The sequence below is a fragment of the Hippichthys cyanospilos genome, chromosome 9, assembly GCF_059441005.1.
Source record: "Hippichthys cyanospilos isolate Australia breed blue-spotted pipefish chromosome 9, RoL_Hcya_1.0, whole genome shotgun sequence".
NCBI lineage: Eukaryota > Metazoa > Chordata > Actinopteri > Syngnathiformes > Syngnathidae > Hippichthys > Hippichthys cyanospilos.
The window spans coordinates 23,576,293-23,600,711 of NC_142377.1; the positions used below are offsets into that span (position 1 = coordinate 23,576,293).

The window sequence follows — 24,419 nt, forward strand, 5'->3', positions numbered from 1 at the left end:
GCTCCCCCTTACTTTCCTTCGCCCGCCCGCCCGCCCCCCCCCCTCCCTTCTTTTTTTCCGCGGGTCCTCCACGTCATGTTTTCGCCGCTGCGTGCGTGCGTGGGCCCTCACGCGCGCGTTGACGTCACCTTCCGCCCTCTTCTGTTTTGGCCCCTTTTATTGATGGGAAAAAAAAAAAAAAAAAACGCGTCGGCACACTCGCGGCAGCGTGTTAGCATTCTGCTAGCTCGCCAGGCACGCCGGAGAACATGAAGAAAATTTCACATTCCAGAGTAGCGTTTCTACTGCATATGCGGATAAACAAAATCGCCGATTCGGTCGGAAACTCCGATCGGGGCGTCCAGGGACCCGAGTTGGAATCCAGCTGGCCTCCCCGCGCGGAGTTTGCATGCCGTCCCCGAGCCGGCGCCGGTTCTCTTTCTCCCGCGTTCCAAAACCCCGCGCGGCAGGTGTATTGGACACGCGCTAAAATCGCCCTTGGGGGCGATCGCGCACCATAAAGGTCGTCGGGTCCCGCGCGCCCCGTAATCGAGGGCGCCCCCCGCCTACCGGCCCGAATCGGCCGGGATAGGCGCCGGCAAGCCGGGTTAGGAGAAGCGGCGACCGAAAACGGACGGACGTCTTTCAACTACTCGCTCGCCGCTCCCCAAAACCGTCGTTGAAATAATCGTTATTGCGTAACTGCCGAGAGACCATCGGTCATCTTGACGTTTTCCACGAGGCGGGCGGGGCCGGCGGCGCGCCTCGCAAAAGTCCTTCACGATCCCCTCTTCTTCTTGTGGAAATCCGTGCGCTCGTCAGGGCGTATTTGGTGCGGTCGAGGCGTCCGCCGGCGGCGAAAAGGGCGCGGCCTTGCCCCCCTCCCCGGGCCTCGCCGGCCTCACCTATGCGCGGCCCCCGATGGCCTGTGGAATTCGCCGCCCGCCTCGCCGCGGGCTGGAAGTCGACAGACTTGGGAGAACGGCGGCGAGCGTGCGGCGGCCTGCCCGCGGGGGCGGGGCCGAGCCCGAGAGGAGGCTCGGAATGCGCCCGTCTCGGCGGCTGACAAAGAAGCCCGTTGATTTGGAGAAGGTCGGCGCGCTCCGTCGGACCGACCGACCCGAGGCGCCGACGGCCCACGGCGGCGTCCGCATCTGCTCTCGCCTAGGCGAGATCGACGGCGGGCCGCCCCGCCCTCATCCTCGCCGGCCGACACGCGGTCGGCGGAGCTTACCGGAAGTCGCCAAAGTATTTGGACGCGGGCGACCTCAAGGAAAATCTCAAATCTGCGGCGGTTGGTTCCGAGCCGGTCCGTGCGGCGGTCCCGCGTTTTGGACGCCGTGTTGTGATTCAAGAAAACAAGTGAGAGCGCGAGGCCGAAGAGGTGCGCGCCAAGGCCGTCCCTTCATTGTCCCTTCATTGTCCAAATTGACACTTTGCTAAAAACGGCTAAGCGGCTAAAGTTAGCGCGGGCCACCCCATTCTACACACAAATATATATATATATATATATATATCCACTGCGGCGGCCATGTTGCGTGGGCGCGCTCAATCACTCGCCGACGCCAAAGAGCCGCGTAACCAAAGAAGTGGAATGCGGCCCATCTGAGGGGCCTCTGTTTTGCCCCTTTCCAAGAATAGGCCCGCCGCCGCCGCCGCCGCCGCCGCCGCCGCCGCCGCCGCCGCCGCCGACCGGGCGACCGGGCGACCGGCCCAGGCAGGCAGCTGACCAGTGTAAAAATAAACAGATATGGGGGGGGGCCGGAACCTGGGGGGGTCCACACATGACAACACAAGGCAAAAATAGAAATGACACAGCGCGCGGGAGAGACGTTTGCGGCATGAAAGCTGCGCTGGCGTTACCCCGGCAACACAAAGAAGTCGCCCTCGCTTGACTTCGGCTGTGGAATGCGCGCGCTTGGTGTGAGGGTCAAAGGTCGCGCTGGCAACCTGCGAGAGGTCAGGGCTAAAGGTTATTTGCGCGGATGAAAGCGCCTTTGGAGACGGCGCGCGCACGCAGGGGGTTTTTCTATCGCAGCGGGGACATCTCTTCACGGGTCCCCGATATTGCTCTGGAGCAGCTTTCGGCGACGGCGGAAAAACAAGGCTATTGCAGCGCTCTTGTTTGCCTGCGGCCCCCGACGCGCCATTTTTGCCTGTTTTCAAAAGCGTCCGCCGGAAGCGAGCTTTTTCCAAGGGGTTTCACGTTCGAATCTGTTTAAAAGTCACAATCAAAAACAAATGCCGGGCAATAACGTCAGCGCGTACCCCCCCCGGAAGGTCACGCGCAGCCCCTCCACTTCTGGCATCAAAATATGAACCGTCATCCGTCCGCTCTTTTTTTACAAGTTCGTCCGTCCGTTTTGATCTCGTCGGTCGCGTCTCGTTTTCCCCCGAGATGTCGCCGTCGCGACCTTTCGGCGAGATCTCCTTCGAGAAAAAAGAAAAGTGCCGTCTTTAGGCTCCAAACGACATCAATTTGGCATTTGTTTTTGTGCGACTGACAAGTCCGGCAATACGCAACGGGTTCCCGACCAGCCAGAAAGTCCAAATCAAAAAGGAAAGGTCGGGAAGACGGAGAAGAGGAACGAAACACGCACGTTGAAGCTAAACAGAGCGGCGGCAGACATGGAAGTTCATTCTATTGTTTGAATGAACGCGATAACATCTGTCGGTCTTTGCTCACGTCTCGTAAATGCGCTTTGAACCTTACGCTTACTGCTGGTTTTGAGTTTTGGGACCCCGAACATTTGCGTCGGAGCGTTTCAGCATTGGCGGGGATCCGACGCTTTACACCGGTATCGGATAAAAACCAGCCCCCAAAAAAATGGTTTGACGAAACAAAAACAACGTATATCATTTTTTGTTATCCGTCAGGGCAATCCGATGGCGGGCGAATTCAACCGAAAGAGAAAATGGCGCCTAAACCCGCCAGCGCCAATCACAGGATGCCTTGAAATACCCTGGACATTTCACGCGCTCGACGTACGGTTGGGATATCCGGGCCGACGCTCGATCGGTCACGGGACGGCTCCGGGGAGCCGGCGCCGATCCCGGGCTGCGCTCGGGCGGAATCCATTTCGGACCTTCTACTCGGAAAGGGCCGCGGAGCTCGCTCTATTCTTCCCACAAGGCGGGCGGCTTGATCCGCGCGAGCGAGTCGGGACCTGCGGCGTCTTTCTTCTTCTCCTTGCCCCCCCTCCCCCCGCCCCGCCCCAGCCCACGCATGCCGGCGAGTGTGTGCGCGCAACCCCCAACTGTCCGCCAGTCAGATGAATGGAGCGCTGGCTTTTATGTGAACGCTCAGGAATGTTCTCCACGTCGCGGTCGTGGAAACGAAGAGGACACGAGAGATAGTGACCCGAGGCGAGGGGGTAAGAAAGAAAAAGAAAGCTTGGCCGACGAGCGGAGACGAGGCTCGGCCTAGGCCCCGCCCAAAACGGCAAGGAGGACGGGACCTTTGGCCGCACCTCTTGCCACCCAACACTTACGCTTGCGCGACGTTGACAAGGACGTTGGGGGGGGGGGGGGGCGTAAACGTCGCGTCCTTTTGTTTTTTGGGGGCTTGAGCGCATCGTCGGCTCGACGACGCAGGTTCAACTTGCCGCTTGACCACCGAGGGCTCTTTCTCTCTCGCGCGCGCACACGCACGCAGGCTGGCGCACTAGGTTTGGTTCATTTGACGAACGCGCATCGGTTCGACGGCCCACATTCGGTCCATTCTTTCGTGCGAATTTCACACGCGTTGTCGCTTTCCTCTTTTTCCCGATCACAAGCGGAGCCTCGACGTTCGGACTGCGCACGACATGACGGAAAACGAACAAACGAAAGCTTGTTTTTTTTTTGACATCTTATGCCGCGGACGGGACTCCGGGAATAGCTGGAGGTGTTGGGAAAAGGTCGGAGGGCGGGCGGTCGCCATGACGACGGGAGCCGTCCGCCCCTAACTCGGTAGTCAAGAGCGCCCCCTGCTGCGCGCCGCCCGCTTTTCCATGCCTTCTTTCTTTCGAGTCGTGCTGGCGCAGTGACCGGAAGTGCCCGCCCGCTCGCTAGCTCGCTAAGGGCCAAGCCCGGCCGGCCCAGGAGAGCTGAGCTCGCCTCGCCTCGCCTCGCCTCGGTTCGCCTCGCCTCTCCGATCGTCCGACGCGTGAGTACCTTTTCACTCGGAACAAGCGCCGTCTCGCTCGCTTGGGTGACGTCAACAAACAAACACGCCTTGCTCGCGCTCCCGCCGGTCGGCACGTCGAAGTCACGGATGGAGGTCCACTGGAACGAGCGACGACAAACGGCTGGTCCCCAAATCCAGCAATTCAAGTCCAGCTCTCCGGCCGTCCGTCCATCTTTAATCCTCGCGCCGGCTGTCGCCGGCTACCCCGCCAACCGCTTGTCGGCGCTCGCAAACGCGCATTCGGAGCGTCCGCTATACCTGCCCCGGGCACGGGGAGAGCGGGCAAACCTCCGCGCGCCCCCGGACGGACATCCCGTTTGTTTTCGAGTGCGCTTGAACGCGCGCGCGTTTTCTTGCCTCGTTCGAAATTGATCGCGTTCGTATCGATCGGTCATCTTGTTGGTGGGGGGGGATGACCGGATGGTTGGCACCGGATGAGCGAAAAGCGAAAGGAAGCAAAAGCGCGTCGGCCCACGTATTTTTGTGCCCCCTCGGTCAGCGGGTCCACATGAGCGGCGAGGACGCGGCCCGCGCGCCCAAGCCGCCCGTCTTTCTTCACTTCGGAGGCGGAGACGGCTCGGGCGTGTGCGTGGTGGACGTGGCCCTGCCCCCGGGCCAAACGCTCCACGTAAGTCCGCCGCCGGATCGTCGTCCAGTCGCCCGCGCCACGCCAGCTGGCGCGACCGGGGCCCTTTGCTTTCATTGGGCCGTAACAAATGCAAAATGGCCGGCCTTACGCCGACGGGCGGCCCGGCCACGCCGCGCGTATCCTTTCGGGTCTTTGCGGTCCACGAATCTCTCGTCGCCGTCAATATCGATCGATGGCGGCGAAACCCGGCGGGGCCCGAGCCAACCTCGGGCCCTCGCCGCCGCCGGCATCGTAAAAGTACGCGGATAGGAGCCCCCGAAACAAGCGAGGCGAGATGGCCGCCCCCGGTCGGCGGCGCTCACGGCCGGCGCGTACGCCGTCAGATGGAGGCCATCGTCCTGAAGAACTCCTACACGGCCCTGCTGAGCGTAAGGCTGCAGAGGCGGAGCCCCGGCCAGGAGGGGGCGGCGGCCAAGTGGCGCACGGCCGTCCGGGACCGCCCCCTCATGAGCGACCCGCACGGCGAGGCGGGCGCGCAGGACTACTTCGCCGTCGGCAGGAAGCAGGTGAGGGCGGGCGGGAAGCAGGTGAGGGCGGGCGGGCGGGCGTCCCCCGCGCCCCTGACCCGCGGCGCTCGCTGGGGCTTTTAGATGCGGGTGGCCCCGGACCACGTGACGGCGGTCCGCCTCATCCTCAAGCAGCCGTCGTCCGCCTGGTCCGCCTTCGGCGTTGAGGACGTGCGCCTCCTGCCCCGCGCGCGGCCCGTACGTAACCGCGGCCGCCGCGCGCGCGCGCGAGCTGACGGCTTCTCGGCTTCGCTGACGGCGCCGCGCCGGCCTCGCAGGAGCCTGACAAGGAGCTCTCCGATTGGCTGCTGGCCCTGAACCTCCGCGAGCGGCGGCCGCATACGCAGGTGCGACCCTGGCTGCGTTTGGGGGCTACTGAAAAAAATATTGTACAGTGATTCCTCCTACTTGGCGGATTCAGATGTCGCGGTCTCAGTACTTTGCGGGTTTTTCCAGGAAAAATTGAAAATATTTCAAAATGAAAAAAGAATGTAAAAAATGCGCAAAAAATGGAAGATAATTGAACAAAGCAAAAAAGTACATTAGTGCAAAAGTGCATTTCTCATTTTGAAACGCATGCTCTTACTTTGTCGGGTCGCGTTGCATTTCCGTTTCCTGTTTGACGTTCTCTGGGCGTCATTCGGCTCGTTAGTAGCGAATGACAACGTAAGCTCGTATTTATAGTTGATTATCATTTATGTTGATAACGCACGCTACTGCCTATGTTTCGTAAGCGATGAGTGTTTAATCTGTTGTGTGTTCGTTTGTGTAGAGCTTGCACTTTGTAGTTGTCGCTAACCCGCCAATGTCGGATAAAAAAAGATTCCACCACCGTGCTGTGCACTTTCGAGAAGGGCGCACTCGATCGCATTTCAAAAAAGATCTGATCAAACCGGGAAGAAGAAGAAGCTGTGGCAAATGCACGCCACCGCTTGTCGAACGTCAACGTAAAGAGGAGCGCGCCTTCCGGTTCAAGCTGCTTAGAGGCAGCTGAGATAGTTAGCCGCGTTGCTCGCTCAGAATTGTTTCCTTTTTCTCGTTGCTGACAAGCTGTCTTTAAATATATGATACCAACAAGAGTCAACGATGGCATTGGAGTAAAGCTACAGGCTGCGCTAAACGCCGGCCGGCAACAGCTACAAGAACGTCGGCGTCATGACGAGCACTTCGAGCGCCTCGACGTGATTTCGGGTGTTAGTGATGCATCAAGTCCCCCGTGGTTGCGACCGTGCATCCAGCTGGAATTTCAAAACAAAAGTCAATCAAAGCCCTTCGCGTTACAGGTTACTGGTCATGGTCCCTTTTTTTTTTCTGCTAACGATCATGCATTTAGGCCGAGCGTCGCTTACTTCAGTCGCTGGAATCAAATTGAAGAGAAAACGATGAGCACGTTGCGCCGTTACCCGAAGCCTTACTCACGCCGGCCGCCCCTGGTTTGAGCATTCCGGAGGCTACGCCTTTAAGGCGTGGAACGCGGCCGTTTCAAGGTCCGCTTCCCGCGGCACGTCGCGCTCGTGCTTTAGCTCGTCGCGGTCCGGCCCGCGGTCGATTTTGGCCCGGCCGGCACGCAATTGAAAACGTCGAGCCGCGACGCTGCGTTCACGTTCCGCGTTAGTGTGAGAAAACGGCACGTCGGTTCTCGCCGGCACGTCGGTTCTCGCCGGCACGTCGGTTCACGTCGGTTCTCGCCGGCCCGCCCCTGACGGCACGGCGGCGTGTTCCGAGCAGTCGTAGCCCTCGACGCGGGTGCAAACCCCGGTCACCGCCACCCCGTTTTCTTCCGTTTGCCATTTGATTTGCGCAGGGCCCGGCAGACGCGGCCTCCGTGTCGAGCGGCCTTCAGCGGATGTGGGCCCTGAGCCAGCTCATGCAAAGCAGTCGGTGCCGCGCCCCCTGCGTGGGACGCTTCGACGTACGTACGCGGTTCCACGAGGCGGAAGCCAACGAAGCTCCTCAATTCGCTTCCTTTGCGTTGCGATTGTTGGGCTCGATTGCGTTTGTGAGCGCGCGCGCGCGCGACGAAGTCAACCATTTTCGGTATGTGTGAAACAATCCGGTGGAATGGTTGTCTTAAAAAGTGAAGAAATGAGAATGTTTGCATCACGCTTCGCCAAAACGCCATTCCTTATGTCTTAATGGTGGCTTTCTTTTGTTTCAGGTGGATGGCTGTTATGATATTAACTTACTGTCGCTGACATGATCCCTCGCTCGCCGAACGGGAATTTGAGCTCATACGTGAAATCTCCGTGGTCTTTCTGCATCCGACGATAAAAAGGGAACATTTTTGGGAATGGGGGCCGAGCCGCGCATCGGCTGACCGCCTGGTGGAGAACGGAGATTTCAAACCTTCTCTCTCATTAAACCAAAAAAAAAAAAAAAAAAAGCCTACTTGAAAGCAAATGTGTTTATTTTGAATCCCCGGCGTCAATTTAAAGCCCACGTGAGCGAGGAATAGTCCAAGCGGAGCCCTGCTACCGTCGCCCTCCGAGGACGGAAGGCCGCGCCGGCGTCTTTCAGTCGGAAACACACACACACACACACACACACACACACACACACACACACACACACACACAAACACACACACGCCGGTTGCACAGCACCTTCCAGATGGGACTGCCACTTGCCCCCCCAATCAACCTTCTATTCCCTGTTTTTGTGCACGCGTGTGTTTTCAGGAGGAAGGTGAACAAAAGGCTTCCTTCTGTCAGCAATAATTTAATTGCGCGCGTAACGAGGGCCCCCATCGACGGGGGAGGGGGGGCGAGCCCGGCGGCGCTACGAGGAGGCGGGCGGCTTGCAGTAGTCGTCCACTGCCGTGATGGTGGCCTTGCAGAAGAAACAATCCTTGTTGTTCATCAGGTGCTGGTTGATGCACGTCCTGAAAAGGGCGACAAGACAGGGGGGTGGGGTGGGGTGGGGTGGGCTGGGGTGGGGCGGGGGGGCCGAGCGGCCGCAGGCGGTGCGCGCGTACTGACTTGCAGGACTTGTGGGAGCAGGGCCGGAAGACGGCCGAGATGGAGTGCGCGTAGCAGATGGGGCAAAGGTCGTCCTCGCTGGCCGGCTGCAAGCGCAAAAGCCCGGCGTTAGACCCGGCGGCTTTTTTTCCCCCTCGTCCCGCCCCGAGGGCGCCGCACCTGCGCGCTGGTGGCCGCCTTCTGCGACTCCCGGGCCAGGAAGGCCAGCATGCTTTCCACCTTCAGCTTCTCCTCCGCGCTGATGTAGTCGCTGTCTGCAAAAAAGACCAGGCGAGGGGAGAGGCCTGCGGCGCGGTCCGGCCCGGCCCGATCCGATCCGATCCGCCGCTCACATGCGTCCAGGGAGAAATGCTTGCGCTCCGACGGGCCGGCGGGAGGGGGCGTGGACGAGGAGGCGGGCTCGCCGAGGAGGTGCTGGACGGAGCGCAGCTGGAAGCACGGGTCCGACAGCAGCACGCACGCCGCCCGGCACGTCCTGCGAGGAGAGCGCACGTCACGCCGCGGCCCCCCCGGCTTCGAAGCAAAGTCGAAGCGTCGGCAAATGCGTGTCCGGAATGACAACCTGTCGATTCTTACGCCGCGTCCCGTTCGATATACGCGCACACGCGACGCGCGCAGGAGGAGGCCTGAGGGCGGGAAAAAAAAACCCCACGGCCCGAGGGGCCCCTCACCCGTGCCGGTCGCCGTCCACCAGAAGTCGAACCAGGATGCCGGTGACCGCCACCAGGATGGGGTAGTGGTCCACGCTCTCCAGACCTTCAACGCGCAAGGGCGGCGGCGTGGGCGGAGGGAAGCCGCGCGGCGCGGGCGACCGCCTACCTGGCAGCCGCAGGTTGACCACGCGGTCAAAGAGGTTCTTCTCGGCCGTCACCCGATTCAGCACCTGGTTCAGCAACTGCGCCGCGAGGGCGGGTCAGCGATGCCGGCAAAGCTTTGCCGGCAACGCTCTGCCGGCAACGCGAGGGCGGCAACGCGAGGGCGGCAACGCCATGCCGGCAAAGCTTTGCCGGCAACGCCATGCCGGCAACGCCATGCCGGCAACGCGATGCCGGCAGAGCGCCGCGCCAAAGGGAAGGGCGGCGGGCCCACCTGAGCCAGGCGGCGCAGCAGCAGCTCGGCGGACGGACGGGACCAGTCCAGGAAGATCTCCGGGACCAGCGTGACCGTCATCTCCAGCACCCTGAGCAGGCTGACCGACAAGTCGAAGCAGGTGGCGCACACCTGCGACGCGGCCGCGCAACCCTTGCTGACGGCAAGTCGAAGCAGGTGGCGCACACCTGCGACGCGGCCGCACAACCCTCGCTGAGCGCCGCCGGCGCCGCGCTCACCTTCAGCTGACGCGTGTCCACAAAGTTGCGCTCGGGTCGCTCGGCCGCCTGCTGGATCTGCCCCGCGGAGGGCAGAAGGTGGGCGGGCGGGCGGGCGGGCGGGGAGGGGGGGCGCGAGGCCGGGCCCGAGGCCCCTACCTCCTGAATCATGCCGATGAACTCGGAGAAGGCCCAGTTGAGCTGATTGAGGACGCTGTTGAGGAAGGAGGCGGCCATGTCTTTGTCGGCGCTCAGCAGCCGGGCCATGTGCCTCTGGAGCAGCAGCGACGGGCACGGCTCTGCGGGACAACCCCCTTCCGCTCGTTTGACTCCAACGCGACTTGCCCCCCCCCTCACCCCAAAACAAACGATCCAACAAAAATCCCAAACATGGAAAGGACGCACAATGAAATTCCACCAGGCACAGGAAACAAAGCAGAACTTACGCTGGAACCTCGCAACAGACAACTCCCCTTTATCGGCATGCGAAAAGAAAACAAACGGCCATGACGGCGTTTCGGCGCGCAGGACGGGGCAAACGCCGCGACGGCGGGAACCTACTCTGGAGGCTGGGCAGGTTGGCATCCTCGGGTTTGGTCTTGAGGAGGTGCGGCAGGCGTGTGTACCTGTAGCCGAAACCGCAGCCCTGCAACACGCGCGTGCCGCGCGGCGCCAAAAGCGGGAGCCCCGGTCGGAGTTAGGGAGGGGAAGCCCGCGCCTCGCCCAAAGCGGGAGCCCCGGTCAGCCCGCGCCTCACCCGCCAGAGTCGGACCAGGATCCAGTTGGTCTGCGCCCAGGGCCGCTGCTCGTAGGGGGCCAGCAGGTTCCTCATCATGGCCACGCGTCTGAAAGCACGGGCGCACGCGCGCTGACAAGACGGACGGACGGCCGGCCGGCCGGCTGGCCGCCCCCCCCCACGCCGGCGAGGGCTACTCACTGGTCCTCGGGGATCCTCTCCACTGCCCTGAGGGACTGCGGGTAGCACACGTAGCTGGCCAGCGCCTGCATCAGCGCATCTTTGATGTCTACGAGACAGGAGATGGCCCGGTTCGCCCTCGGCTTGCGTTCTTTGGCTTCGGTCCCGCCCTTCGCCGACTTTGCTCCGTGTTCTCGCCTACTCATTTCTCCTTTCAACTAGTGCGACCCCCCCCCTACATTCTCCGCAAAGCGAAGTTGCGTCCTTGACCGAGCGGCCCGACGGGGATCGGGGGCCGGTCCGGGCGCTCGCCCTTCTTCGGGCCGCTCGGTTGGGATGGGCTTAGCCGCGACGCTTCGGGCAGATGCCGACCAAAAATCGTCTGTGTGTGCGCGCGCGCGTGAGTGTGCGAGCGCGCGGGACCTGTTCCAACGATGCGCGGGTCGGCAAAATGTTTGGCGAGAATGGCCGCCAGCCGGGTCAGGGTTTCTTCATAGCCTGCGGGGATGACAAGGCCGGGCGGGCGCTTATTACGACGGGGTCCCCATTAACGGCGAAAAACGAGCGATCGCCGCGTTACTAAAAGATTTGCCTCCGACACCGTGGAAGCGAAAGCCAAGCGGGGCAAGAGCGAGCGTGGCCGGCGGGCGGGCCGGCAGGCGGCCGGGCGCTCACCCGGCAGCTGCTCCATGCTGCTGGTGGGACTGAAGTAGTTCTTGAGCGCGTTGTAGGCGTACATGGCCACGTTGAGGTAGAACTCGGGCATGAAGGCGAAGAGCGAGCCCGTGCGGTCGGCGTGCTCGATGGTGCCGATGCACACGCGCACCAGCCAGTACACGTCCAACATCTTCTCCTGCGCGCATCGCCGCCGGGGTGAGGCCGACGCCGGCCGGCCGGCGGGCGGACGAGAACCGACCCACCTTGGAGTAGATGGTGGCGTTGATCCAGGCCAGCCTCCTGCTGAGGTGATTCAACTTCTCGGCGAAGACCTTCTGACTCTTGTGGAGTTCCTCCAAGATGTCCGACCTCTGCGGCGGCAAGCGCAGCGCGAATGGAGGCGCCGCCGAGCCGGGCGCGCCGCCGAGCCGGGCGCGCCGCCTACCCTGGGCGGACATCTGGCGATCTTCTCGTCCGTGTCTTTGAGGGCCGCCGCGTACTCGTGGACGTCGTCGGCCACCACCACCATCTGCGCAAAGGATGAACGGTCATCCGCGCCAATTTCTCGTTTGAGGACGAGCTCAAACCGCGAGGGACTGCCGCAGAATTTGACGAGAAGCCGCGGAAGAAGCGCGCGGTTTGACCAGAAGCGGCATTTTTCATTTTGCCGAAGCCTGTCGGGGAGCTGGGTCCGTCGGACGCCGTGTCCTCTTTTCCAACCCGGCGGTCGGACCGGGACTCCCTCGAACAATTCGTGCGCAAAAGACGGGGGACGGCGCCGGCGCGCACCTTCCCCAGCTGCTGGTGCACGCTCAGGTTGTACATCATGACGATGCCGTCCGTGATCTCCAGAAGCGATTTGTCGGGCACCGGCGGTTGCGCTTGGTCGACGGGCCGTCCCAGCAGCAGGCCGTCGTTGCCGTAGCTCCCCTCGACTTCGAAGAAAAAGACATGAGGGACGGCCGACGAGGCCGCGCCGGCGTCCCCGCGCCGCCTCGCGCCCGCTTCTTTTTTCCCGGGGCGAGCGCGCGCCGGCCGCCGTCCTTCTCCCCCTCCGCCCCGACTTACTGTCCTCCTCGGTGCGCTGCTCCATGGCGAGGGCGCGCACTTTGACCTTCTCGGGCTGGCCCAGGGGTCGCCTGGGGGTCATCAGGCTGACGGCGGCGGTGCTGAGGAAGCGGTTGGCGCGACCCAGGGTGGGCGAGCTCAGCCAGCCGGGCCGAGCCGGGGCCCCGCCCGCCGCCGCCGGCCTCTGGGGGGGCGCGCACAAAACGACGGCGGCTAGACTTCTCTCTGAGCGCGTCCCCGCCTTGTTTGCCGGCCGCGTTCGGACAAGTGCGGCGTTGCCCGAGCGAGCGCGCTTGAGTCCAAAAACCCCCGAGACACAACGAACGGCCCGTCCTTAAGAGTCCCTAACCTTAAGCCGCCGACGCGACGCCGCCCGGACGGGCGCGCGGAACAGGAACGCGGCCCCACAAGGGCGTGACGCGCCCGAGCATTCGTCCGCGCGCCCGGTCGAGGCGAGAACGTCAAACGAGGGACTCGAAAAGTCCCGGGTCGGCTCGCCCGTGCCTCGGGGTGTCCCGCCCGCGTCCCGGCCGACGTTCGACCCCGTCGGCGGGAAGCCCGGACCAACCTGCGCGGCGGCGCTCTCGTCGTCCTCGTCCAGGTCGTCCGCGGACGCCGCCTGGATCTCGGCCGGGTCGATGACGACGTTGGCCTTGCTCGCCAGGTCGTCTGCGAGAGCGCCACGCGGCCGGCGCGTCAGCGCGCTCCGGCGAAGCCGCCTAACGCTCGAGGGGCGGGTCCGACTCGCGACTGACCTTTGAGCGTCTTCTTCAGGTGCGACAGCAGGCCGCCCAGCCGCTGGAGGTCAAAGTAGTCCACCTTGCCGTTGTAGAAGAGCTGCGGCGGCACGTAGGCCGCTGGGGACGAGCGCGCGCGTCAGTAGGGACGGCGTTCGTCTTTGCCGCCGGCCATGTGAAGGCGGCAAACGGGCGCTCGTCCTACCGTCGCTGCCGACGCCGCCCGGGCATTTCTTGCAGCTTTCGTCCCAGCAGGCGCGCACGGCCGCGATCAGGCGGTGCAGGAAGCACAGCATGTACTCGGGGGGGCACAGGGCCGTCGGATGCTACGCGACGACAGAGCGCGTCATTCGGCGCGGCGGCGGACGGGCCAAGTCCCGGTTGGCTTTCGCCGCTCGCTTAACGGCGCGAAACGTCTGCCGTCCGCCGCGGCCCTCACCCCTCGGTTGCTGGCGTTCTCTTGCAGGAACTTGCGGAACTTGTTGAGGAAAATGTAACGGGACGCCTCGCCCTAAAGCAAAAAGTCAGAAAAGGAGGAAAAGACATCCGTCACGCAAAACTTCTTACGTCCGTCTTAAAGCGACGGCATATCCAATGAACATAAAAGCGGCGAGCGCGCCTCGTTGAGCGCAATTTCCGGTGAACGGGAAAGGTCCCCGGCCCGAAGCGCGCGGGTCCCGCCCGGCCGGCTGGCCCGACGTTGACGGGAAACCCAAAAGGTGGCGCGGCGGGCTTTCGATGGGCCATGGCGAGCGCGCGGCGCAAAGGCGCTTTTTCAAAGGCAAGTCAAACGCCGCTCTCGGAAGGGGCAACCGTGAACCTTTTCCATGACCCGAAACAGGGGAAAAAAAAGGACAGGCGCACGTACCGTACTCTTGTCTTTGTTGTTGAGCAGCAGCCGGAGGATCTGCACTTGCAACTCTTCCACCACTAGAGGGGAACAAAAGCACTTGCTGTAGGTGGTTAGCGGCTTTTGTCCCTCCTTCGCGCCGACCCCTCCCTCGCCCGCCCGCGAGGAGGCTTCGCGCATCCAACGAGCCAAGCGGGGAGCGGCATTCCCCGGTAACGATCGGCTTCCTCCCGCATGGCCTAAGATGATTGTCGGCGACCGCCCGCGTCTATTTCCCATGCGGGGAGACGGCGAAACCTGCTCCGCGATGTCCCGACCCCGCCACTTCGACTACCGCTACTCAGGTGTTATTTTGAGCCTCGGCTTTTTTGACCGCGGCTGCGGCGGAAGCACCTGCGGCCAAAGCCGACCCGCGTCAGGCTTTCCGCTTTCCCCGCAGGCGGGCGGGGCTCACCTTCGATTCTCTTTTTCAGCCGCTGGCACCCTCGCTCGTAGGCCCGCCGGCGCAGGCGCTCGTCCGAACTCTCGTCTTTGGGCTCTCGCTCGTCTTTCCCCTGAGCGGGAACGGGGCAAAAGGCGGCAAAAGGCGGCAAAAGGCGGCAAAAGGCGTCAAAAGGCGTCGGCCGCGGCGCGGTCGCCGAACCGGGCCGCACCTCCTTGTCGAAGTGCGCGGGCCACCAGGTGGTGGGGATGAGCTCCTCGAGGCCCGCCTCCTTGACCCGCAGCGGGGTCTTGATGTAGAAGAAGACCACCGAGCGCAACACGTCAAACGTGCGCCGTCGTTGAGGAACACGCACCCGCTCGGCGCCTGAGCCTGCGCGCGCCGGACGGGCACGGCGGAAGGATATAAGACGTTGCTGAGCAAGTACTTCCTGGACTTCTCGTGACGCAGGATGGCCGTCGTCAGACGAAGGTAGTGAATCTGAAAGGACGCGGCGGTTAATGCGCGAAGGAGTCAGACAAACGCGAGGGACCTCCGTTGAGCGCGGCTACCTGGAAGCCGAGGTCGGGGATGATGGGGGAGAAGCGGTAAGCTCTCAGCAGCGACATCATCAGCTGCTTCAGACACTCGTTGACCTCGTAGTCCTGCGCGGGCGGGCGCGCGCGCCGGTGAGCCGTCGCGAGGCGGGGGTAGCCGAGCGGTACGGCGCGCGGGGCGCCCCCACCTCCATGAGGAGCCAGAAGAGGTCGAGCAGCTGCTGGATGAGCGGATGTTCATCCACGGAGCCGCCGCCCTCCAGGATGCCCAACAGGAAGTTCATCAGCACGTCCTCCACCAGGTAGACTTTGCACTAGACGCGCACGCGCCGAAGGCTCGAAACGGCCCTTCTCAACGGTCGCGCCGACGGGCCCCCGGGGACTCACCATCAGGGGAGCAAAGTGGTTGAAGATGTGCGCCAGCGTGATGAGGACGGTGGCCTCGCCGTCCAGCCTCCACAAGGAACAGTCCGTCTCCACCGCACGCTCCTCCTACGCACGCGACGAGGGTTACGGTCGGGCGGCGGCCGCCGCGGCGCGCGGCGCGACGGCCACCTGCGCGTCAATGCGCGTGGACAGCACGTTCTTGACGTAGCCCAGCAGCTTGTGAGCCTTGAGCAGGTCGGCGGCCGGCGGGTCCTGCAGGGGCAAGTAGCCCTCCGAGGGGTACGTGAGCGCCGGCGCGTCAAGGGCAAACGCGCGGAGGGGACGGCGCGAAGGACCACGGGGGCGGAAGGATATCGGAGCGGACGGCTGCCGAAGTTGAAGGCCACCGACTCCTTGAAGGACAGGCTGATGGCGGGGAAGTAGGCCGCGCCGGGACCCGTCTTGATGTCGCCGAAGGCCGTGCCCAGCGACTGGCCGTTCCTGAAACCCGCGAGAAACCCGCGTTCTGCTGAGAGTCCACGCCGCCAGGCAAAAACCTCTCCGCCGTCAGAGGGGCGGCGAAAAGCAAAGCCGAGCGTCACGCGACGAAGCCGCCGAGTTTGGGAGACGGCCGATATCATTCAAATAAGCGCTTGCTCCACGTCGCCGTTTTGAGCCCGGCGAAGCCTTTGGGGAGTTGCCCCGATACGCGACGGCTTCGGAGCCCCTGCTCAACCGGCGCTTGTGGATTTCAGCCCCTCGCCGCAATGGCTCTCAAAGCTCGGCGAGGGCAGGATGTCGCGCGCCGGCTGCGTCCTTTCGCGCCAGCCGACAATTTGACGCAAATACGGGACCCGGGAAGCGAGAGTAAAGATGCGGACCGGCGACGGGCCTACTTGGCACCGGGAGGGACGTACAGGCAGAAGGCGATGGTGGCGTCGTCCAGGTCGATCAGGCAGCTGACGATGTCGCCCGCCGCCCACGACTGCCGCAAAAAGGCGGCGTTGAGGGCGCCTCCGTGGCGCGTGCGCTCGCTCGCCTCACCTTGCCGTAGTTGGTGGTCACCACGTTCCACTTGCGCACTCGGTTGCCGTCGTAGGCGTACGAGTCGGGCGTGTCGCCCACGCCCTCCTGGCGGACGGGAGGCCGCGTTAGGGCGCGGGCGGCGGCGCCGGCGGGCGGACGCCGGCTCACCTCCTGGTTGAAGCGGCAGTTGAGCGTGCACCAGCCGATCTGCATCAGGCCTTGAGATGAGATCAGCACCTCGTATGCCCACTTGCCTGCGTGCCGAGGTCAAAGGTCAGAAAGCAAGCTCCGCCGCGCTTACCTTTCCTCACATTTACCATTCTTTCGATGAAAAAAAAGTTTGTAAAGAAATATAAATACAGAAGGGGGTGGGGTGGGGTCGCTGACCTTTGTACACGCAGGTGGTGGCCCGGATGGAGCTGAAGTTGCTGTGGCCGATCACCTTAAGACAAAAGGAAGCGCTGGAGGCGGCCCGGGGCGCGAGCGGCAACAAAAGCAAGGCGTCCTACCCCCAGGAGGTCGTCGTCCACAAAGAGAAGGCCCTCGAAACCGCCCGTGTGGTCCAGGACCACCGGCTGCGGACCCAGGCGACCTTCCACCTCGCGGTCTGCGGCGCAAGGGAGGCGACCGAACGTCGGGAGGACGTTTCTCTCCGCGCCCGCGGCGGCTTTAGAACTCTTTAGACCTTTTGCTTTTCCCCAAATCCAACCGGCCCAAAAAAACGGTTCACTGACAAGAAGACGTTCCGAAATCGGCTTCGCTTTTACGCCGGGCCGTTTCCGAAAGGCACCGCTGCTTTTGGGCCGCCTCCGAGAATCGTGGCGTTATATTGTAGCTCCGGGGCGAAAAGCTAAATTCCCGATCCGTTTTCCGACACGTACATCGAGCGAAAAGGGACGGACGGCCGCGAGCCACCGTTTGAAGACGATATTTCGTATCAAAAGACAATATTTGCGGTGAGCGGAGCGAGAAACGATCGGCGCTATCGCCCTTTCTTACGGACCAAATTGCGACCCGAATCCGACTTCGGTTCCGCAGCGTCAGTCGGAGATGACGAACAAACGGATGGCCCGCTATCGGAACGGCGCTTAGTTTTAGAGGAAGATGCGGGAGCTATCCGGCCGCTCGCTTGCCAGCCGGCTCGAGCGGCCTAAGACGAGCGCCGGGCCGGGCCGGGCCGGGCCGGGCCGGAGTTGGAAAGCAAAAAAAAGTTAACCCCGCCGCCCTGCTCTTTGATGTCCAAGATGGCGACGAACGGACGTACCCGGGCTGTCGTCGGCCGTTTCTCCTTCACCCAACAACGTTTCCAGGTGGGCGTCCAGATCCTGGAAGGCCAAAGGCTTCCTGAACACCAGGGGGAGTCGGCGAGTCGGTCGGCCGGCGTCGCCAAAGAGGGAGAAGAGCCACAACCTTGGTTAGCGAACGCCCTGAGGTTTCTCATTCGGGCAGGCCGGCGAAACCTTTGGCGCACGTGTGCGGGAGGAGACGCCGGGCCGGCCCCACCCCTACGCCCCCCCCCGGTGCCCACGAATAGAAGTGTCGGTAAGACGAAGCGCGGCGGCTGGCCGTCTTCTACTCAAGTACGCGGGAGCCGATTTGACCGCGATAACGAGTCTGACGCCAACTTTGGCATTGACGGTTGAAGACTAAAGTTCAAATTTTCCATGGACTGGAGAAAGGCGCCGCCGCTCCCCTTTGTCCAGACGCGGGGGTGTCCGAACTTCGGAGACCGGCACCCCGCGCGCTTTCCGCCTTTCTTTCCCCTCCGGGACCGTTATCGGGATCCTTCGTCGGAATGGGACGCGTCGGGGAAAGCGACGCGGAAAAGGCGCCGGCCCCCGAGGGACCCGGTTCGGACGCCCCCGATCGCCTTGCCGTCAGATGCCGACGATTGGATTTGCTTCTTCGGGTTAAGGGCGGCATGGTTTGAAAAAAAAGCAGAAAGTCGCCCGGACCGGCGCGCCAGCCAACCTGAGGGAGGGCGCGACCGGCGTCTGATCGGCGGAAGGGAAGACGTGGCGCAAATAGTCGCTCAGCAGCCTCTCGCCGACGATACCTGGCGAGACAGACACGAGGCGGTGCAAAGCACAGAGAAAACGGAGACGGCCGCCGGCGACCGAGCCGGAGGACGCGAGGCCGAGAGCGGATCGGCGGCCAAAACGGCAACGGGAGAAGAAGGGAGGCTCACCGGCAGATTTGGCTTTGTCCGTGTCCGACGCCAGCCTGTAGTTGCGGCGGCTCAAGGCGGCGCCGCCGCCTTTGGAGCTCATGCTGCCGACGGGGAGCTCGGCCCAACTCTGCGAAGACACGGCGGAAAAACCACGTCGCCGCGGGAGGGCTCGGCGCGCGGTCGCGAGCGGCCGACCCGACGGGCGCCGGCCGAAAGGGGAAAAGGCGCAGCTCGGATCTGACGGCCGGCATTCGTCGGGTCCGCGGCCAGGGGGCGGGAGGGCGTCCGGCCGCAACCGTCCCGGGAGGGGCGCCGCAGCGCATCTTTGCGGCGGGGGCGCGTACGCTTTTTCGATGCGAGTAACTGACTTGTCAGCGACGCGGAACGGCGGAGCCGCTTTGACCCGGGAGCCCAACGCGATCTCGGTTAGGCTGGACGTGTGGCAAAAAGGAGCAAGAACCGAATGGCGGGGCGGCTTCGTCTTCTGGCTCGGCGCCTCACTACCGCCGCCCAGCGGTCCGGCGCTTGGGGCCGAATCTGAAGCGCGCTCGGTCGAAACGAAAGCTAAGAGATATATATAGTCGCAAGCGACAGCGCGATTGGGCGAGACTCGGAGTCGCTGGCACTCGTATCTCGAGTTGGAGCCCGCAAACGTGTTTGTATCGCATGGCGTGCACCGCGTCGTCTAAATACGTTTGATTTGAGCTGACGTGCGCATGTGTGAAGAGTACGCTTGTGTTTCGACCTTTTCGCCCGTCTTCCTCCGTAAGGACTGCGAACGAAGCTAGTAAGAGTTATTCTTAGTAGCGGGCTCGTCAGTGTAAAAAAAGCGTCAGCTAGAGTGGCGACGTGGTGATTCTGTCGCGGGAGTTTTAGCCGGTTCGTTTCCGAAACACGCAAATAAAAACAAGGAAAGGAAGACGAGCGCGTATATACGTTCGGCGATGGCAGCATTCGGCCGGCCGGCCGGCCTAGCGCTAGCTATCAAGCTAACGCGAGCAAAGGCGAGCGCGACGGGACAAGACCGAGCGCGCCAAGAAAGCGTCCGACTTTGACCTCTTCGGTCCGGCTTCGTCCGTCGCTCGCTCGCTCGCTCCCCGCCGAAGCCGACGCCGACGCTTTCGCCTTACCCGGGTCCCGACCTTTCCTCGCGGTTTGCTTGGCAGCACAACACAAGTCTCGCTTAGCCGCGCCTCCCGCGCTACGGCTCTCCGGCGTAGCCACAAAGCCTCCGAGCGCCAACGCGATCGTCACCCAAAAAGGGACGCTCGTCGGCGGCGTGACGTATTCCGAGCCGCAGCCCGAAATAGGGATCCCGTTCCACGCCGCGACAGTTCAACGCAAAAGCCATCCCGTTGAAACGATAACGTCCGCGAGAAGTCGAGTCGCGCTGGAAGTCCGGCTCTCCTTCAAGTACCCGCGAGGAATGAAGTCTCAAGTTCAACGTGATTTGAACGGGGCCGCCGACCTCTCGCGCCGCTCCTCTCCTGCGAAACGCTCACGGAAAGCGGGTGTGGCGAGTGCGATCTGCGGCATCGATTTTATTGTTACAATCAGTTCAAAGTCAACTTCAAAGATTCTCAAATATAATCAGGCAAAAGTAAACTTCTCGTCGCTTGACAGTGCTCGTGACATGTCAGACGGACACCTACAGTAAATTCACTGACGTATTCATACAATCTGTTGATTCTTGTCATGATATTATAAAAAATCTATCACAAGTCGATTTCCCTCTCTAAACTCGCCGTACTCTTCGTCGGCGGACGTTCGGCGCGAGGTGGGCGGGGTGCGATCGGACGGCATCGGTGCGACCGGACGGCATCGGTGCGATCGGACGGCATCGGTGCGACCGGACGGCATCGGTGCGATCGGACGGCATCGGTGGCGACGGCGCCCCCCTCAGGCCATGTAGGGGTACTCCCACTCAGTGAGCGGGACGTGCGTTTCCTTGACCACCTGCGGAGACGTCCAGCGAAGGACGTAGTGGGGGCCTCCCGGTTTGTCGTTTGTGCCTGACGACGGCGAACGACAACCCGGGTGGGATCGAGGCTTCCGAGGACGCGGGCGGCCGGGAAGGAAGGACAAAAACGCCCGTCGAGGCGTTCTGACCTGAGGCCCTGGCGCCTCCGAACGGCTGCTGCCCCACGACGGATCCCGTCGACTTGTCGTTGATGTAAAAATTCCCGGCGGCGTCCCTCAGGATTTCCGACGCCTTGTCCACCACGCTCCTGCGAAAGGCTCACGTGGCCGGCCGTCAGCAGACAACGCCGCGTACGGGCGCTTACCGGTCCAGAGCGAAGACGGCGCCGGTGAGCGCGTAAGGGGACGTGCGGTCCACCAGAGTCAGGACCTCCTGGTAGTCGTCGTCGGGGTACACGTACACGGACAGAACCGGGCCGAAGATCTCCTGCGAAGCGAGCGCGCGGTCGGAGGAGGCGGGCTTTTCACGCTCGCCGACGACGGCGAAATATCGCGGGAGGGCGGGGCTCGACGTCCGGACGAGAGAAGGGGCGGGGGACCTGGGCCATGATGGGATGTCGCGGGTCTTTGGCGACGATGACGGTGGGCTCCACAAAGTAGCCCTTGGAGTCGTCGCAGCGGCCGCCGGCGATGACCTCCAGCTCGGGGGACGCCTTGGCCTCATCCAGGCACTTCTTGATGCGGCCGAACGACTGGCGGGAGGGCGGGCCGTCAGCGCCGGCGAGCGCAGGCCGGACGCGGCGCGGGGGCGGCCCACCTTGCCGTCGATGACGGCCGAGAAGAAGACGCCAAAGTCCTCCGCCGGCTGCAAGACAAAGACGGCGCTGAAGCCCGGCCGGCGCGACGCCGAGAGGAGGAGAAAGAGGAACTGACGTCTCCCACGCGCATCTCCCGGAGCGCGGCCAGCAGGCGGCGCCGGATCTCGGGCCACAGGCCGGCGGGGACGTACATCCTGGAGCAGGCCGAGCACTTCTGGCCGCCGTACTCGAAGGCCGAGCGCAGCGTGCCGTTGACCACGCTGCGCACGTCCGCCGACTTGTGCACAAAGTGGAAGTTCTTGCCGCCGCACTCTGCCGGCGGGACCACGGGACCGTGAGTTGGAGCGCCGCGCCTGCGCCTGCGCCGGCGGCGGCGGCGAGGTTAGAGCGGGAAGCTTGCCGCGGCTCACCCCCGGCCAGCCGGGGGAAGGTCCTGTACACGTCCAGGTTGCGGGCCACCTGCTGCCACAGACGCTTGAAGGTCCTGCGGACGGTCGGGGTTAAGCTCGGCACCTAGCGCCGACGGAGGGAGGGGGGAGCTTCTCACGGGACGCTGCCGGTGAAGTTGATGCCGGCCAGGTGCTCGGAGGACGTGACGGCGTCGCCGAAGACGGGCCCGTCGGCCGGCAGGAACTGGACCACGTGGGGAGGCAGGCCGCACCGGCGCAGGATCCGGTAGACGGCGTAGCTGGCCGACACGGCCGCGTCGCTGGGCTTCCACAGGACCACGTTGCCCTGAAGGCCGCGCCAACGCGCCGCTAAAGGTCCGCGCCCGCCAAAGAGACGAGGGCTGCGAATGCGCTCACCATGACGGCGGGCGTGGCCGCCAGGTTGCCGCCGATGGCGGTGAAGTTGAACGGCGACACGGCGGCGACGAAGCCCTGAAGGAGGCCGCGTCAGGGAAGGGGAAAGGGCCGAGGGCGAGGCCGGGCGGCGGCGGTACCTCCAGGCCGCGGTAGATGGCGGTGTTGGTGCTGCCGCGGGCGTCCAGCGGCTGCGCGGCCTCCAGCTCCACGGCGTGCTTGGCGTTGAAGCGCAAGAAGTCCACCAGCTCGGCGGCCGCGTCTATCTCCGCCTGCATCACCGTTTTGCCCTGCGGGGCCGCCGTCACGCTAAAAAGCGCCGCCCGGCCGGCCGCGACGGGCCCTCACCTGCCCGATCATGGTCTTGGCCAGCACCTCGGCCCGCTCGGGGCCGGCGATGACGTCCGCCGCCTTGAAGAGGACCGCCGCCCGTTCCCGGACGGGTTTCAGGTCCCACTCGCGCCGCGCCGCCACCGAGGCCGCGGCGGCTCTGTCGATCAGCTCCTGCGGGCGCCGTCCGTCAGCGCTCGCTCCCGCCGGCGGGCGGGCGGGCGGGCCGGCCGGCCGACGCTCACCTTGTCGGCGTAGCAGAACTTGGCCACCTTGTGCGCGTGATCGAAGGGCTGCAAAAGAAGGCGGGCCGCGTGACGCGACGCGCCGGGACGGCCCGGCTCGCCGGCGTCCACCCACCGACACTTGGTAGCGGATGTCGCCTGTCCACACTTCTTCATCGCCCACCACGCAAGGGATCTCCTCCGTGCCGCTCTTCACCCGCTCCAGCGCCTGACCGCACACCCGACACACGCGCGCCTGTCAGGCAAACGACGCCCGCGCCGGCTTGGACGCTACGTGATAAAGACTTTGCGTCGTGCACTGAGGCACAATTTGGCACGGAAAGTGTTCAAGAACGAACTATAAACATTCTTCTTTTGTGATTCGGATGGATTTATAACGATGCGCATTCAACTCCCGCGGCATCGTGGGAGAGATGCAAACTCTCGAGGAAAGGGAAGGGGCATCCACGCTTGCGTGGCCGAGCGTCTCCTAAAAAACAAAAAACCCGAGGAGACCTGCAGGAGTTGGCGTCTTTCCGGACTCCCGCTTTTGTAGTCCAGCACGGGCTCGTTCCTCACCGCCACGCCGCCGCCGGCCGAACCTTTCAAACTAAAAGCAGAAAAAAAGCTCACTTGCCGCACGCCGGCAGATGTTCGCAGACGGGCCGGGAACGTGGCCGGGGACCCTCAAACGCTTGGCACGTCCCGCCGGGGACTAAACAGCAGGCGCGAGGAGGCGAGGACAACCACGAGGGCAAAGCGGACGCACGAACGTGGCCGGGTCGCGCCGACGGCCGTCTTGGGCTTTTTGCGTTTTTCCTCGCGCAAACGACGTTCCTTTGAATTCCCTCGCTACTTGGGAACACGGTGCACAAGTGTCTCATTTGGAGGCAGCACCCGGACGGAAGGTAAAACCAATCCGGCGGCGACCTCGCGGCTAGACTTGGGCGCCGTCCTCGCGTGCATCACAAAGGAAAAAAATACATATGATCAATGTGGAAAAAAACCATCCCTCAGTCAGATCAAAGGAGAACGTTTGCCCAGGCGTCCGCCACGACTCCACGTTAACGTTTAACTCGCCGCGCCAAGGTCAGACAAGCCGACTAACTTTGTCAAACGATTCGGCCGGCCCCGTCGCCGGAAAAAGCAAAGTCCGTCGCAGCGGGCGGGGAGGAAGGCTTTGGCCCCGGAGCCTCCGGTTTGAGAGTTCGCCTTCGGCCTTTGACCTTTGACCTGGAATCCACCGAGGAGACATTGCGGCCCGCCTGCTCGGAAGCATAGACCGTTCGGTGTCAACGGACGCCACTTTGCGCGCACGATAGTTGCTTCTCGCGGGACTGTGCGGCTGAAGGTCAGCAGAGCGCCCGCGACGCACGAAGGCAAAAACGACAAAGAAGTTCCAAAGGTTCAACAAAGGTTCAACGTGGTCCACGGCTGGCGCGCTCTTGCTTTTTCGTCCCGCGGAACATGAATTCGAATGTTTGTGCGGCTGGCGGGGGACAAACGTCAAACCGCTACGACGTCTCCCAGCTTGAGGCGAGCACGCGCACGGAGCTCCGACGAGCTCGGGCGCTCAAGCGCGCTAGCGGACGTCGGCTAGCTGCCATGTTAGCAGGACGCCCCGTTGTGGGCGGGGCCCGTCTTGAGCCCACCGCTGTTGTCGGCGTTAGCCTTAGCATTAGCCGGGCGACGTATCGCGGAGTCGAGCGCTTTCGGTGCGGCCGTCGCTCGTGAGGCGGGACGGGCGATAGGCGCGAGCGCGGGCGCGAGCTCGAGGACAACTCACCCGCGCCACGGGGGCCGCCTCGCCGCGGCCGCCGTCGCCCTCGCCGCGGTCGCCGCAGACTTCAACATGCTTGCAGCGCGAGCGCAAAAGTGACGCGGCAGCACCAAAGCGGCCGCTGGTCCCTCCCCCAGTCCGGCACCGCCCCCGAACAGCTGACGCGCGACGCGCGGTCACTTGTACGGT

General features: G+C 63.5%; 3 protein-coding genes across 11 annotated transcripts; 1 reads left to right on the top strand and 2 right to left on the bottom strand.

The window, feature by feature from the left end:
* Positions 1-3,512: 3,512 nt before the first annotated feature.
* On the top strand, positions 3,513-7,694 carry nicn1 (nicolin 1). 5 transcript variants are annotated; one of them, XM_088422504.1, is made up of 7 exons: positions 3,522-4,126; positions 4,647-4,775; positions 5,120-5,302; positions 5,387-5,500; positions 5,581-5,649; positions 7,107-7,339; positions 7,461-7,692. In XM_088422504.1, the coding sequence occupies exons 2-7, from the start codon at positions 4,656-4,658 to the stop codon at positions 7,495-7,497; spliced, it is 756 nt and encodes a 251-aa protein (XP_088278630.1). In that variant the 5' UTR covers positions 3,522-4,126; positions 4,647-4,655; the 3' UTR covers positions 7,498-7,692. The 5 variants fall into 5 exon arrangements, with proteins under 5 accessions (XP_088278627.1, XP_088278631.1, XP_088278629.1 ...); XM_088422506.1 differs by having other exon boundaries at positions 3,527-4,126; positions 7,107-7,214; positions 7,461-7,689; XM_088422501.1 differs by having other exon boundaries at positions 3,513-4,126; positions 4,647-5,302; positions 7,461-7,694.
* Positions 7,695-8,004: 310 nt separating this feature from the next.
* rnf123 (ring finger protein 123) lies at positions 8,005-19,751 on the bottom strand. 5 transcript variants are annotated; one of them, XM_088422495.1, is made up of 41 exons: positions 19,486-19,751; positions 18,374-18,482; positions 18,157-18,241; positions 17,450-17,529; positions 16,695-16,792; positions 16,573-16,627; positions 16,354-16,439; positions 16,204-16,290; positions 16,077-16,144; positions 15,535-15,660; positions 15,349-15,463; positions 15,181-15,285; positions 14,982-15,107; positions 14,809-14,901; positions 14,664-14,737; positions 14,469-14,586; positions 14,270-14,369; positions 13,834-13,895; positions 13,405-13,476; positions 13,171-13,291; positions 12,984-13,085; positions 12,797-12,897; positions 12,229-12,412; positions 11,950-12,095; positions 11,606-11,689; positions 11,424-11,531; positions 11,179-11,356; positions 10,927-11,001; positions 10,525-10,612; positions 10,345-10,432; positions 10,149-10,233; positions 10,034-10,060; positions 9,747-9,886; positions 9,609-9,665; positions 9,370-9,501; positions 9,100-9,175; positions 8,952-9,036; positions 8,613-8,755; positions 8,440-8,534; positions 8,281-8,366; positions 8,005-8,183 (listed from the first exon to the last, which is right to left on the bottom strand). In XM_088422495.1, the coding sequence occupies exons 2-41, from the start codon at positions 18,453-18,455 to the stop codon at positions 8,081-8,083; spliced, it is 3,936 nt and encodes a 1,311-aa protein (XP_088278621.1). In that variant the 5' UTR covers positions 18,456-18,482; positions 19,486-19,751; the 3' UTR covers positions 8,005-8,080. The 5 variants fall into 5 exon arrangements, with proteins under 5 accessions (XP_088278621.1, XP_088278622.1, XP_088278620.1 ...); XM_088422496.1 differs by lacking the exon at positions 10,034-10,060; XM_088422494.1 differs by having other exon boundaries at positions 8,952-9,175.
* Positions 19,752-19,881: 130 nt separating this feature from the next.
* aldh4a1 (aldehyde dehydrogenase 4 family, member A1) lies at positions 19,882-24,393 on the bottom strand. The gene is made up of 15 exons (XM_088422497.1): positions 24,237-24,393; positions 22,967-23,060; positions 22,587-22,679; positions 22,472-22,519; positions 22,245-22,400; positions 22,037-22,186; positions 21,900-21,974; positions 21,641-21,828; positions 21,504-21,577; positions 21,209-21,405; positions 21,093-21,140; positions 20,875-21,027; positions 20,641-20,762; positions 20,465-20,583; positions 19,882-20,367 (listed from the first exon to the last, which is right to left on the bottom strand). The coding sequence occupies exons 1-15, from the start codon at positions 24,302-24,304 to the stop codon at positions 20,255-20,257; spliced, it is 1,698 nt and encodes a 565-aa protein (XP_088278623.1). The 5' UTR covers positions 24,305-24,393; the 3' UTR covers positions 19,882-20,254.
* Positions 24,394-24,419: the final 26 nt, after the last annotated feature.

Bases quoted from the DNA above. Each gene is read 5' to 3' on its own strand.
- aldh4a1 (XM_088422497.1), bottom strand. From the start codon at position 24,304: ATGTTGAAGTCTGCGGCGACCGCGGCGAGGGCGACGGCGGCCGCGGCG. The intron at 22,520-22,586 runs GTGGGTGGACGC...CTTCTTTTGCAG, and splicing joins ACATCCGCTACCAAGTGTCG to CCCTTCGATCACGCGCACAA. The intron at 22,401-22,471 runs GTGAGCGTCGGC...CGGCGCCCGCAG, and splicing joins AGTTCTGCTACGCCGACAAG to GAGCTGATCGACAGAGCCGC.
- rnf123 (XM_088422492.1), bottom strand. From the start codon at position 18,455: ATGAGCTCCAAAGGCGGCGGCGCCGCCTTGAGCCGCCGCAACTACAGG. The intron at 12,096-12,228 runs GTAAGTCGGGGC...TTTTCTTCGAAG, and splicing joins GCAGCGCACCGAGGAGGACA to TCGAGGGGAGCTACGGCAAC. The intron at 9,666-9,746 runs GTAGGGGCCTCG...TCCGCGGGGCAG, and splicing joins TCATCGGCATGATTCAGGAG to ATCCAGCAGGCGGCCGAGCG.
- nicn1 (XM_088422501.1), top strand. From the start codon at position 4,871: ATGGCCGGCCTTACGCCGACGGGCGGCCCGGCCACGCCGCGCGTATCC. The intron at 5,501-5,580 runs GTACGTAACCGC...CCGGCCTCGCAG, and splicing joins TCCTGCCCCGCGCGCGGCCC to GAGCCTGACAAGGAGCTCTC. The intron at 7,340-7,460 runs GTATGTGTGAAA...CTTTTGTTTCAG, and splicing joins GACGAAGTCAACCATTTTCG to GTGGATGGCTGTTATGATAT.